Below are 15,262 nucleotides of genomic sequence, written 5' to 3' on the forward strand. Positions count from 1 at the left end.
AAACAGCAAAGATAAAAATTTAGAAAGCTAAAATGCCTGGGAAAATAAAAAGGTCTTCACCTGGCACCGAAAGGAGTACAATGTAGGCACCAGGCGAACCTCACTAGGGAGCTCATTCCAGAGCCTGGGTGCCACAACAGAAAAAGCCCTCCTCCTAGTAGCCACCCGCCTCACTTCCTTTGGCAGGGGCTCACGGAGAAGGGCCGCTGATGATGATCTTAAGGTCCGGGCAGGCACATATGGGAGGAGGCGATCCTTCAGGTAACCTGGCCCCAAGCCGTTAAGGGCACTTGCTCTTTGCCACGCTTCCCATGACAGCCATTTTGTGGAGGTGCTCAGGACAGTTTATCAAATTACCAAATGTGCCCACAGCCCAAAAACCTTGCCTACCCCTGTTTTAAACAGTGAATTTTTATATTCCTTTTAGACTGCTATTCTATTATATAAGAATCAAGATTCAACATTAGCTTGTTTAGTAACTGATTATCAGCTCAGCAGGTTGTCTCAGGCATATGCTTGCAACATATTGATCTTCCCCACCTGTTAATTGTTATTTTGGGGGCACAATCCTATGGCCACTAGACAGTGGCTAGACAGCCATAGAATTGTTCAGTTTCCAGGAACTGACCTCGGAGCCTGCACTCCAAGGTCAGTTCCTGGAAAACTGCCTCCCTGCCCCCACCCCCACTGCCTCACCGGCAGTGTGGATAGTCCCCCAGCTCCATACTTGGAAGAGCAGTGTGGGCCATTCCCGGGGGCGGGAAGTGCAGAAGTGCCAGTATGATGCTTCCTATGCGCCATCCGGCCTCCCTTCCCCCTGCTGCTCCGAGGTCCCGCGGCTTGACAGTCAATACTGGTTGTCTAGCTCCGAATGCAGGGTAAGCAGAGCGGAGCGGAGAAAATCCTCTCTGCACTCTGCCCACCCTGCAATGGATCAGTGGTCACCTCTGAGTTTGGAGGCAGGCCACCTATTCTGATAGGGTTGCTTCCCCCGTACCATTACCTTGCAAACAGTGGCAAATTGTTGGTCATTTCCTGCTCCCACCACAATGTAGCCATCCTTGGTTTTGAAAGCCTAAAAAACAATTAAGAGAGATCAAATCATAATTAAAACATGCATTATGATACTATTATAAATAGTTACTAATCCTGTTACCTCTCCTCTCCTTCAGTTGTTCCTAAATATCAACTGTGTATGCAAATAAGTCAATGTTTAAAAAATATAATAGTCCAGGTTCAAGACATAAATTAATCTTTATATCCAGATGTATTATCTTGCTAAGCCAGGGATGTGGAACCTCAGGCCTGCAGGCCACATCTGGCCCTCCAGGGTTCCCCAGATGAACATGCCCCCTTCTCCTTGCCCCACCGCCTTTCCCCTAACCACCAATCATTTGGTGGCTTTCCAGCTCTACCTACCTACCTACCTATCTATTAAATTTCTTAATCGCCCAACTGGCCAGTCACCTGGCAACTCTGGGTGATGTACAACAATACAGACAGTTTTAAAACAAAAAGAATAAAATTCTACATTAAAATATCATATTTCTAAAAATAACCTAACCCACTCCAAATGCCTGCCTGAACAACCACATTTTTAATGCGCAGCGGAAGCTCATTAAAGAGGGGGCATGGCAGAGTTCCCTAGGGAGGGAGTTCCACAGAGTGGAGGCCACCACAGAGATGGCCCTCTCCCTCGTCCACACCAACCTAGCTGTCCTGGCTGATGGGACAGAGAGCAGGCCATCCAAGGCTAATCTTGTTAAGCGGCCTATCTGGTGTTCCCGGAGGCGCTCCTTAAGATAGGCTGGGCCGGAACCATATAGGGTTTTAAAGGTCAAAACCAACGCCTTGAATTTGGCCCAGAAAACAGCTGGTAACCAGTGCAACTCCTTCAGCACTGGAGTGATGTGATCATGCCAGCGGCTGCCTGTAATCAGCTGCAGCTGCTGAACCATCTTCAAGGGTAACCCTACGTAGAGCGCATTACAGCAGTCTAGATGAGAGGAGACCAGGGCATGTACTACTGATGGGAGCAGATGGTATGTACCAGATATGAAGATATGTAACTTGTCTTTCAGACATTGTCATTATAACTACAAATTATGCAAATATGTGAATATATGTAAACACACATCTATCGATCCAGAAAGCATTAGGCACAGTAACAATCCACGTGCATCACCTGAAGACTGCAGCATTGTGATAACTTGGTCATGTGAATGAGCTATCTCATATCAGATAGGGTTTGTATATCATTTAATATCACCTCAAACACAATGTTTTTCAGTGGTATTTGTTCACACATTAGTGTGAATTATTAAACATAGTGTAATCATGTGATCGATATGCATGTGCACACTGGCCTTGTGCTCCATCAAAATGCTTGATTCAGCAAGGGGATTTGCATGTCTAATTTTCTTTGGATTGCCCCTCTAGGTCTGATCCATTCCAGTGGCTGTTTCCTGGCAATGAATTGTGTATATGAATTGTGTCCCCCACCCACAGCTAAACTGAATGGCATCTGGATCACAGGATCAGGATACACCTTTTAAATTATCTCAGGATTCTTTCAGCTAGAGACAGTCATTAGTTCTTAAGAGCTTTCAAAGAACATGAGAAAAGTTTTACTTCCCATGATGTACAGACGTATTTCATCTATCTCACTATTACCTCTGGTCAAACAGGTTTTGCAGCAATACAATTGGTTTTGAAACAATACCAAAAGTTGCCAAACCGACTTACCAGAAGTGAAAGTGGCTTGAGTGGACACACCCTGACCAGCAAACCCTCTTTCACACCACCTTCCTAGGGTGGCCATATGTCCATCCTCTATCTGAAGGGCTGCCTGAGGACTGTCCTCTATTTTGAAGGCATCCCCTATTTGTAGGACTGTCCAGTCCACATCCAGGTTAAAGATAAAGAACAATCAGATGGAAGAACTGGGCCTTGAAGGTGCCCATCAACCACTCATCAACAGCAGACTTTCCCACTATGGTGAGATGTACTATATTTCTATTTAAATTATAATAATTAATATAATAATTTCTAAACTTGCATCTGAACATACAATTTAGCATATAGAGAATTTATGCAAATCTATATCCTCTTTTGTAGTTTTTTTAACCAACCTTCAACTTCCTCAAAAAACATATTGTTGGTCTCCAGGAACCCTGAAGTGATACATAGTCAACACAGGCCTAGTTTTTCAACCTTAGATTAATTCAGCATCACAGCACACACATGCAGTCACTGAACACTGAATGTTTAAGAAACACAGAGATAAAACTTCTGTACATTCTTTACAACACCCTCAATGGTCTCTTTAATGCAAATGCATGCACAGCTGTGTGCGTATCGGTGATTATTACTTTGCAAACACAGATCAGACCACACAGTAGCATCCGATTTGCGTTCATCCTCTTAAACTGCCAATGCTGAAGTCACTATACATTTAAGGGCCCAACCATTAATGTTTTTGCTTCACTGGCTTTGGGGCATGTGTGGGAAAACCAACTAAATACTAAAATGTAATTAGGAAAAATATAACAACCATGACATCTTTAGTCTACAGTAGTATCGGAATAAGTGCAGCAGTGTTTCTACATGAAATTTACTCCCTTCTGCAGCAAAGCAGCTATTCCAGGCTTCCCAACACAAAAATAGCTGATTATTTTCCAGTCATTGCTGCTGATAAAGCAGAAACTTCCAAACATTATTAGCACAGCAATGGCAACATTTAAGAACACCAACAATGGTTTCATTCATGGTCTATGGATGTGCACACACACCACAGGTTACCACAGGCACTGTCTGGTGACTGAAAGCTCCACTATCTTATTATACAAAGGAGATGGAGAGCAAAGTGCAAACGGATTTTAATGGGATTTTGTTTTGATAAACTGCTGCCCATCGCAGTGAATCAGTTCAAATTAGTGCAATAAAATCTACTTCACACAAGGCAAAAGTACTGTCTGTGTGTGGCTTTTGTTTGTAAAGAGTGAAAGCTTATGATAGGACATCCAGGAGCATGACATAAATTGCATGCAAAATAGTAAACATTGGTGTCCTGAACTCTGGAGCTTAAGAGTAGTTGAAGACTAAAAGCACTAGACCAGGAAACAATTTCAGAGCTTGTTATCAATGGAGATGAAAGATGCAACATCCCAGAACACAATCAGAAACAATCTGAAAAGGAACATATGTAAATAAATGCAGAACAATAAACAAAGGGGCAAAGACGAATGGGTCTACACTGCAGGTCTGAGGTAAATATTACAGAGCTCCCTTAATTATTAGGGAGTGAGATGGGATGTCAAAGGATAGGAACAGCCAAAAAGGCCTAATCAGGACTTTGGGAGGTGGCCAATTTAGATCAATTCTATGTGTCAGAGGGGAATGAGACCACCTTAAGTTTATTGTATTTTGAGGCTCCTTCTGAATCAAAAGATAGGGTGGAAATCCAATCAATCATACATAGATTTGTGGTAGTAATTATGGTCATCATCATAAAACTATGATACGATTTGTGCTGTACAACTAGTTGCTTAAGCAAATGTAGCAAGGGGACATTTCTTGGCGGTTTTCAAGAAGAGACAGGATAACCTGGAAGATACAGCTGAGATATAATCCAAAACTTTAGTCATGTCTAGTCAAACAACTATACCTAGGAACATCCTGGCTCACAATCCAGGGTACTTCTAGACAATGGATCAAGAGTTAGACATATTTAGAGGAGACCCATTGAAATAAATGAGATTTAAGTTAGTTATAACTTAACTCCATTGATTTCAATGGGTCTTCTCTAGGTATGAATAAGTCTGGTTCCAACTCAATAACAGCAACAAAAGTTTTTACCAGTTAAGGTTATACTAGTGCTAAAAAGGTAAAGGTAAAGGTGTTCCCGAATCAGTCGTGTCTGACTCTAGGGTGTGGTGCTCATCCCCGTTTCTAAGCCGAAGAGCCAGCGCTGTCCGAAGACGCTTCCGTGGTCATGTGGCCGGCATGACTGAACACCGAGGTGCACGGAACGCTGTCACCTTTCCCGCCGAGGCGGTACCTATTTATCTACTTGCAATTTCTTGCTTTCGAACTGCAAGGTTGGCAGGAGCTGGGACTGAAGACGGGAGCTCACTCCGTCACGCAGCACTCGGGTCTCGAACTGCTGACCTGCCGACCTAGTCTTCACACAAATGACATTTTTCATTTGTTTCAAGTGCTTCACACATACTGGGTCAAATCCAGAGGAAGTTAGTTGAAGTTAGTTCCCACTGATAACTAACTTGTCCCACTGATTTCAATAGAACCAGCTAGATTACTCTAAATCTAACACATTTTCTCCTCCACCTATGCTTCCAGAAAGCTATATCATGTGCCAGCTGAAAGTGGGAGCTCAGCAGTGCCCACAGCTCTGACTTGGGATGCCTTTGCTCATTCCTCCCAGAATGTGGCCTCTACGGGAAGTGAAGATGTTGCCTAATTCAAGCCACAACTGCTTGACAGCACCATCCCATAGGCCTTTGCTTTATGCCTCTTATGGCAAATTGACTCCTGAAAGTGAAGGAAGTTCAAATTGACAGCAATGGGGAGACTACCAGAAACTCATGAAGTTTCTTTGGAGCATCCTCTTCTTTCGACAGTTGGGGACCAAATTAACAACATGAATATGGGCCTGCAAACGTTCCTCCCACCCAATGAGCCACCCAAGTTTACTGATGCCCTCCATGTTTTGCATACAGAATCATGGAGTTTTCACCAACCATGGAGTTTTCACCAGAAGGGGTGTCCTAGCTCTTCCTCACCACACACACACCACACACACAAATGATGATAAGGTTTATAACTGCGTTTTGATTTGAGATTCCCAGTGCTCTGCTTTTGAGATACAATTACTTAGCAGCAGATTACTAGATTCTTCTCCTGCCTGTTTCATCCCCAAATCTTGATTTCCCAAACCACAGCCTCTTGCAACTGGCAATCAGCCGAAGCAAACAGAGAAATGCTCTATTCTCCTATGGGGGAAGATTTCAGCATAAAGTGTTTTGAGTAGTGAAAGCAAGGTTTCCATAGAGGGCATAGATATGTAAAATTTTGAAGAACTCTGTTTATGGTTGCTGAAAACACCCAAAAAATATGTATTGTGAAGGGAATGGGAAGAAATGTGGAAAGCAGTCAAGGAGCAAGTGTTGAACATAAAAACCCTTTAATTAAAAATTGAAGGTAGTCATGCTGGCCCAAAGAAAAATCTCCTCTCCATATGCTAAAATCCATATTAGCATAATACCTTTATAAGGCCAACTCAGAAGTCCTGAAATACTGTGCAAGCTTTCGAATGAGTGCAAAACAAAAGGCGGGAGGGAGGGAAAAGATGGCTGATGTTAAAGCCATAGGTTCTACATTTGGTTATAGTCATTTAGTACCATTTTAAAAATCAGAGGAATTATTCCACTGTACTTTTAAAATCCTGTCCATAACAGAATTGGTCCTGCCTATGAAGGAAAAAAATTAATCTGTCCCTACATGTTATGAGCAAAACCTTCTCTAATAACATTTTGGGTATTAAACCCCCGCCCCATTAAATAGACAAACTTAATATTTAAGATAAATTTAAAATATTTTTTTCTTCTTTTAAAAATTGATTGTACACAGCCGGCTTTCCAGCAAAGTTAGGGTTGCAATCCTAAACACTTGAGGGGAACTGTTCCCCCAGAGCACCTGACTGTAACCATTTTGCCTGCCTGAGTGCCTCTGTGGCAGCAGGGAATGATCTGTACACCTGCGATGGGTGCACACCTGCAGATGATCAAAGTGAAGCCACTGCCAGGCTTCTGGCAGAAGGGAACTTCAGGAAGCTGTTCTAGGCGGCGCAATGGTGCCGCACAACTAAAATAAAGATTTAAAAAGTGTGTTGTTTTCGTGCTCTTTATTTGGAGAGGGGGGAGTTTGGGGATTCGGTGCCACCAGTGTGCTGATGACACCCAACTCTCTCTCTCCTTTCCATCCAAATCCAAGGAAGCTGCTCTAGTTCTAAATTGGTGTCTGACAGCTGTAACGAACTGGATGAGGGCAAACAAACTGAAGCTTAATCCAGACGAGACAGAAGTGCTTCTGGTTAGTCGAAAGGCAGATCAGGGAATAGGATTCAACCTGTGCTGGATAGGGCTAAACTCCCCCTGAAGACTCAGGGTCACAGTTTGGGTGTACCTTTAGACTCGGCCCTGAACCTGGATGGCCATGTTTTGGCAGTAGCCAAGAATGCGTTTGGGCAGCTTAGGCTAATGAGCCAACTGTGCCCATTCCTAGAGATGTCTGATCTTCCACAGTCACACATGCCTTAGTTATGTGCCATTTGGAGCGTTGTAACACGCTGTACATGGGGCTGCCTTCAAAAACTTCAGCTGGTCCAGAATGCTGCAGCCAAACTGTTGACTGGTTACACGGAGCACACAACTCCCTTGTTACAACAGCTTGACTGCTGTTGTAACAGCTACCAGTCTGTTTCTGCGAGATTTTGAAATGCTGGTTATGGCCTATAAAGCCCTATACAGGTTGGGGCCATGCCACCTGAAAGTCCACCTTCTCCCATACGAGCCTGCCTTGTTATTAAGCTCTTTCAGAGAGGTCCTTCTTTTGAGACTGTCACCTTTAGCGGCACGTTTGATGGCAATGCAAGAGAGGACCTTCTTGGAGGCCACTCCTAGGCTGTGGAGCTCTCTGCCGAGGAAGACTAGGTTTGCTCCCTCTCTGCTATCCTTCTCGAGGCAGGCAAATACATTTTTATTTAAGCGGGCCTCTGGCATGTAAGCAGGTCTGTTGGGTTGGATGCCATTTTTATTATGTCATTGTTATTTTTAATTGTGCTTTAATGGATTTGTTTTAGTATTGTTTAATCAAGTTTTATTTATAATTGTAAGCCACTTTCAGTGCCATTTTTATTGGTAGAAAGGTAGGGTACAAATCAAATCAATTCATGAATAAAACCCAGGCTGCAGGTTGACCACCTATAGATATCAAGTTAGAAACAAAGTTTTGCTTTTTATTTGAGTATTTTATTTATATATTACATTTATGTCCTGCCTTTTCTCCAAGGAGCTCAAGGCAGCTTACATGATTCTCTCCCACTCCATTTTAACCTCACAATCACCTTGCCCAAGCTTCATGGCTGACTGGGTATCTGAACCTGGGTCTCAACAATCCTAGTAAAACTGACCTAACTTCTTGGTTAAGTAAACATGAATTTGAGTGGGGGTGGGGAGGTTCTACTAGGCTTATTTCACCCCATCTTTATTTTATTAGTTTATTAAGTGTATTTATATGCCACCTGTTTCCACCACATGGTGGCCCATTTTTAAAGGAAATGCTAATGCTTTGGCCTATTTACAAAAGTATTAAGAAGCCTATGATAATCCTTTAAGGGAGTTGGTACAGGTAAAGATTGAAAGCTAGATGTGCTCTAACTTGGTAACCCAGTTAGCCTTCTCATCCAAACCAACTACACTTCATAGTTAGATTCCCTGGCAGCTTAGCAACCCAAAAGACTACTGATTTATACTGTGTTTAGACTACATTTAATACCAGCAGCAGAGATGGAGTAATCAGACACCCATCAAATTCACTTTACCAAATTACTCCTTTGGTGCCAGGGTAAGGAGAGGCATAAAGACTCCCTAAAGAACCCCACTCAGAGGTATGAGTAGTACTTACTACAAGTTATTGGAGAATGAGATATCTCTTCCTCTCTCTCTCTCCACTCCATAGGTTCAACATGTAAACCTCAGTACTCCTACAGTATCTGAATTATTCATCCTAAACTGAAAAACATAGGTTCTAGTTCTAGCTTTTCATACAGCATACAAATACCTTCAGAATGTGTGTGTGTTTTTTCAGGTAGTCTCATAGGATCTCATTATTAGTTAGGAATTTAGAAACCCAAGATAATCGAAGCCAATAGCTACCCATGCTAAAACTCTATCTAAGTTCTTGGGATTGAAGCACCTACATTTGCGGGCTTCCTTACGGACTACCTTTTTCTTTAAAACAACATTGCTGTTTTTACCTTTAGGACTGAATGGACCTTACTTTTGTACACCCTCATGTTTGGATACCCAGTTCAATCCAACTGAGATTTGACTGTTGAAAATGTCAAAAAGCAGACATTCCAACTAAAGAAAACTGGAATTGTAAGACTTCAGCAAAAACCTTAACAAGCAGCTCCACCTAACCTTTGCATTTCTACATGAAGTGAATTTTGCAAACACAGCAAAAGGAAAAACAAGGCCACAGTGTGGATTCATTTGGGCCTCCCATCCAAAGCTACGTTACCATCATTGCTTGTAGTTTCATGTTAGTTTTTGCTTCAGCCTCCGAAACACATGATAAATATACAGATGGACCTGAATCACATCTGGACCATCCCAAAGGCTGAAGGTATTTTGGCCTGGGAGTTTGAGATGAAATCCATCTTTAGCAGTGAGAGAGATGAAATGTGGTGCCATCGAGACAAACTGTTGCCAAGAAAAAGTAGAGGTAGGAAATGAGACAATCCCATTGAGTTCGGCAACATATGCTTCAGTGACAACTTGTGTTTTAAAGTTTGGATAACGGCACACGCAAAGAGATTCCTACTGTAGCATTTGCTGAATTAATTGTTATACTGTAATTGACTTATCGAATTCAATGCCTTGTTTTATGTTATTTTTACTCATTGAAGGTGCCTCGTTCAGGCATCCTTCCTTCTCCTTTACCCCCCACCATGCCACACACCACCCCATTCAGTAGGATCCCCCAACCCTCATGAGAGGCTTTTGAGGGGGTTGGAGGGGGGTTGCCAGGAGGAGAAAATCACCACCCACCCACCCCTTCCACGGGTTTTTATCTGGATAGAACTTGATATGTTTCTATGTCTACCTGCAGAGCCTGTCAGCTGATGGGAAAGAATAAATTATTAAAATAATATTTTATCAATACAGTCCTTTAAAAAGCCTTCTTAAATTTTATACTTTAAATACAATCACATTACTCCACTTCTAATTCCCTCCTTTTATTTGTTTAAAACATTACTCTCTTTTGTCATGAAGCAAGACAGCACTTTAATTATACTGTGGTAAGATCTATGACATAACAAAAATGGTGCCACTGAGATACTGCAAGAAACACAAGTCAGAAATAAGACAACCGCCTGTGTTCTGCAGTACAATTCTGTGATCCTTCATTTATATATTACATTTGATACACAGAACCCAGTTCTGCCGGGCTATTTACTAAATTATTTCTTTATGTTTTAAGTGATTTATCTCTTGTGATTCATCAAAAGTTGATGTATATTAGTCAGGGAGCCTGCATTCTGATAAGATGTTCATAAAGGGATTTCCACCCCACCCCCTGCTCTTTCAGCTTCCATTTTCACAAATTTGTACAATAGAAATGCAAACAGACAATTAGAGATGTGGGACAGGGGGGAGAGTTTAAGAGCATGTCACTGAAAACATTAAAGCCAATAATGTATTTAAAAATCAGAATAACAATTCTGTAAATAAATCAGAAGCAGAAAATGGGCTAGAGTTGCAGCTGGACAACAAGGGAGTCAAAGGTGTGCTAAAGAAGGATAAAGACATTGTAGCAAAGCTGAATTAATTTTTTGTGTCTGTCTTCATTGCAGAAGATGTAGGGCAGATACTGACACCCATGCCAGAACTGACATTTTCAGGAAGGGGTCTGAGGAACTGAGACAAATAGTGGTGACAAGAGATGAAGTTCTAGAACTTATTGTCAAATTGAAAACAAATCATCAGGTCCAAATGGTTATCAATTTAAGAGTTCTTAAAGAATTCAAATATGAAATTGCTGAGCTTTTAACAAAAGATCTAACATGTCCCGAAGACTGGCCTCTGTATCAGAAGACTAGAAAGAGGCCAATGTACTGCCACTTTTTAAAAAGGGATCCAGGAAATTACAGCCAGTTAAACATCTGTTCTGGTTAAACTAATGGAAAACATTAATAAAGACAACAGAAGGACAAGTCCAGATGAAAAAGAATCAACATGGCTTCTGCAAAGTTAAGTCCTGCTTCACTAACCTTTTAACATTCTTTGAGAGTTTCAACAAGCACATTTTGATTGATTGATTGATTGATTAAATGCCTCATAAATACATTTGTCTAGGCATTGTACAAAACAGAACAATAACACAAAAATACAAATAAAATCCCACTAAAAACAATCAACATGTACTAATAAGAATACAAAAACTAAGAAGACCATCAGGTATAAAAGTTAAAATCGCATCACATGAACAACAATAATAAAATTTAAACGTTAAAAATATGAGAATACTTTAAAAGCCTGGGAGAATAAAAAAGTCTTAGCCTGGGGCTAAAAAGATAGAAGGTGGGCCCCAAACAAGCTTCTCTTGGGAGATCATTCCAAAGCTAGGGCACCTCCAACAAAAAAAGCCTTCTCTCGACGCCACTCTCCTAGCATTTATGAATAGAGGTAATCTGATGGACATTGTGAACTTAGACTTTCAAAAAGCTTTTGACAAAGTCACTCACCAAAGGCTCCTGAGTAAATTTAACAGTCTTGGGATATGAGGACAGGTCCTCTTATGGACTGGTAACTAGTTAAAGAGCAGGAAGCAGAAAGTAGGAAAAAATTGACAGTTCTCATAATGGAGGAATATAAGAGGTGGAGTTGCCCAAAGATCTGTATTGAAATCAGTGTTTTTTAACTTGTTCGTAAATGACCTAGAGTTCAGTGAGCAGTGAGATGGCCAAAATTTCGAACACCATATTATGCAGGATGGTCAAAACAAAATGGGACTGTGAAGAGCTCCAAACGGATCTCTCCAAACAAGGTGAATGGGCAATAAAATGGAAAATGCAATACAAGTGCAATGTGATACACATTGAGGGGTGGGGGAGACCCTAACTTCACATATACACTGATGGGGTCTGAGCGGTTGATGACTAACTAGGGAAGGCATCTTGGGGTCATGGTGAATAGCTAGTGTGTGGCAGCTGTGAAAAAAGTGAATTCCATGCTGGATCACTAGCAAAGGGACTGAAAGTAAAACTCCAAGTATTGTAATGCCTTTATGCAAATATATTGCACAGCCACATTTGGAATGCTATGTACAGTTCTGGTTGCCACATCTCAAAACAGGTATTGTACAGCTACAAAAGGCGCAGAAAAAGGCAACCAAATAATCGACAGGCTAGAGCATGGGGGAAAATTACAATGTTTAGGTACTATTTAGCAAAAAAAACATGAGCAAGGGGGGACATGACAGACGTTTATAAAACTGTGCATGGTGTGAAGAAAGTGGATAAAAGTTAGTTTTTCGCCCTCTCTCATGATACTAGAACATGGGGTCAACCCATGAAGCTTAATGGTGGGAGATTCACAACAGATAAGGAGTACTTCATCACACAGTACATAGTTCAACTATGCTTTCACAAGATGTGGTGATGGTCACTAGCTTAGGGTCAAACAACACATTATGGATATAGTTGAGCCTGATAGTTTATTTACTTAGTGTAACTGTGCATGGCACCAATTCAGCTTGGTACCAGTACACGCTGGGATGGGAGTACTATACCTCCCCCACCCATTTCCTCCCAAAATTCCACCATTTCACCAGGGGGGGGGTTAAAAAGGGGGGGAGGCCTCTATTGGCTCCAATAGAGACTTCTATGTTTTTTAGCTCCTCCCCACCCATCCCCATGGGTGGAGTGGGGTTTCAGGGTAAAGGAATGGCCAGGTTATCCTCCCCTCCCATTGCTCACTGGACCTGATCCAAATCAGGGCCACACACAGTTACACTAAAGTAAATAAAACTATTAGGCTTAGTTACACACTGCACAATTAATATAACATGTGGTTTGACCCTTAAATGGTTTTAAAAGGGGATTAGACAAATTCAAAGAGGATAAGGCTATCAATAGCTACAACTCAAGATGTCTAAGTACTACAACCAGCATCAGAGGCACTGTGCCTCTGAATACCAGTTGCTGGGCTTCCTATACGCCAGAGGTTCTCAAACTTTCTATCCCTGGGGCCCTCTTAAGAGAGCTGAAAATGACTGAGGCCACCAATCAAAAATTATTGTGCAGCGGTGGAGCAAATCACAAAATGGTGGCAGATGGAGGCAGAATTTGGCATAATCAGGTGGCAATTACTGATATCATCTAATCCCTATTTGGAAATTGCTAAATTCTTTGCCATAGTTATTTCTTTGTAGCAGGGAGTTTCATAGCTCAGCTTTCCTCAAGTGAAGTATACACATTGGCTCTGGAGGTATCATGACTCAGCCTCCCCATTTTAGGTGGAATGTGCTGATCCAGAAGCTCTAGGTAGAGAAGACTTTTTAATTTTGTACTGTTTTTCTCCTCCCACCCCCCAGATGCCTCTAAAAGTATTCTTACTCATCTCGTGTCATTTCTTCCCCCTTCTCCTTTCACATTTAAGTTGTACCCTACCTATCCCCAACTGCCAGTTTCTTTCATCCCTCCTTCCTACTGCTTCTATATTCACTTCCTCCTACAACAGCTCCCTCTCTTATCCCCTTCCTCTTTATTCCCAATTTTTTAAAATTATTGTTAAAAAATGTTAGCCTTGCTCTGAAATCAACTCCTGTTACCACAGCTCCCTATGCAGTGTGTATGGCATGGCCATGGTGTACGGTGGCCAAGCAAAGAGGCCCTGGACAGTCTGCAGCAATGAGACCCACATGAAAGCGGGCTAAGACCCACTGGTGGGTCCTGGCCCACAGTCTGAGAAATGCCACCATGGGCATTTGCTTGGATACTGTGGGGAACGGGATGCTGAACTAGACAAGCCTTTAGTCTGATCCTGCAGAGCTCTTTTTATGTTGTTATGCAATGGAGATCTCTTTATTTAGCTACTTTTATCTTTCTTTGAGCCACAAAGCCATTAGAAGTGTGGCAGCCTCACCAGAAACCTAAGTCTCTTAATTGAAGACATGAGCTCTGGATCAGTTTTGAATGGAATATACAAGTATCATAGACTCTACACACAAATACACACCACAGAGAGAGAGAGGGAGAGAACCATGTGGAAATGGCTCTCACATGGAACATGAGAATCATGTGACAGCCATTTCCACATGGTTTTATCTCTCTCTTTCTGTGTGTGTGTGTGTGTGTGTAGAGAGAGAGAAGGGGACAGAGAGAATATTCCACAACCATATGACAGAGCAAATTTCATGGGCCTTTCCCACCTAATCAGAGCCTGGCTGGGAGGGAAGGGGCAGATCAGGTGGTATAGATCCATAAAATTGGCCTCATCTAAATGCTTTCTGCATTCCTCTGTATAACACAGCTGATGGGATAACACCAAGTAGCTCTGTGTACATACGAATGAGGCCCCCAAGTCTCCCATATCACAAAATATCTACATAAACTCAACTGAATGAACACAGCATAGCTTAAAATGGGAGTCGCTATTACAAATTTGTAGAAAGTATGAATATCTCAATACGTCTATATTGTTCTTCATCTAAAATAAATAAATCCTTTGAAATTGAAAACATGTACCTGGTGTTCTGCAGCAAAGGAATAAAGCATTATACACAGAATCATATTCTCCATTGCCACATCACTTTTCCATTAGTTTTCCCAACAATAAAATTATACACAGACACACACACTCCTGTGCAAAATAAACAAACTTTAATCACGGTATCATGCTGGAGCCAGTGTAATTAAGGTTGTGTCAGTGTTTCCATTTAGACCACTATGTTCAGGAGGTTTATGACCAAATCATTAAAATTCAGTTCCACCAAAAAATTAAGCAAACAAAGTGGTATACAGTAAGCAATACTTCAGAAGAAATGCATGCACACACAGCACAGCCATTTGCTACTTATAGGAGAGGTGCAATAAGGGTTTACGGGTTTTAAAGGGCACCACTGAACTATTTTTAAAACATTTTCCCCTCCAGTATCCATAACAATGTATTGGAAGTTTGAAACCCAACTTTGTTTCTTTATCCTTTTATCTCTACACAGTGCTTATTGTAACAGCTCTTATGATTTGAGACTGCTGGCATTGTGTTTGTGTTGCTTTGAAAGAAGAAATAGCATGGAACATTCCCCATTGGAAAATCAAATACACACTATAAGCCCCCAACACTGCAGGCCGGAGGCTATATGCTATACAAATCATGATAATTATCGAACTTTGCAGACATTTATACTTCAATCTGGCTGGTCATGCTTGAACAATACAGCCAAATTCTGCTTCTAG

At 41.6% G+C, this 15,262-nt stretch overlaps 1 protein-coding gene across 5 annotated transcripts in view; it reads right to left on the reverse strand.

The window, feature by feature from the left end:
* SUGCT (succinyl-CoA:glutarate-CoA transferase) overlaps positions 1-15,262 on the reverse strand; it is a 424,036-nt gene that overhangs the window by 251,741 nt on the left and 157,033 nt on the right. For all 5 annotated transcript variants that reach the window (XM_084857815.1, XM_084857811.1, XM_084857813.1 and 2 more), the window contains one exon: positions 1,004-1,075. In XM_084857815.1, the coding sequence (XP_084713941.1) occupies positions 1,004-1,075 (72 nt within the window). The remainder of the gene's footprint in view (positions 1-1,003; positions 1,076-15,262) is intronic.

This window comes from Heloderma suspectum, chromosome 5 (genome assembly GCF_057233095.1).
Source record: "Heloderma suspectum isolate Gila_16-S chromosome 5, 16-S_ref, whole genome shotgun sequence".
Classification (NCBI taxonomy): domain Eukaryota; kingdom Metazoa; phylum Chordata; class Lepidosauria; order Squamata; family Helodermatidae; genus Heloderma; species Heloderma suspectum.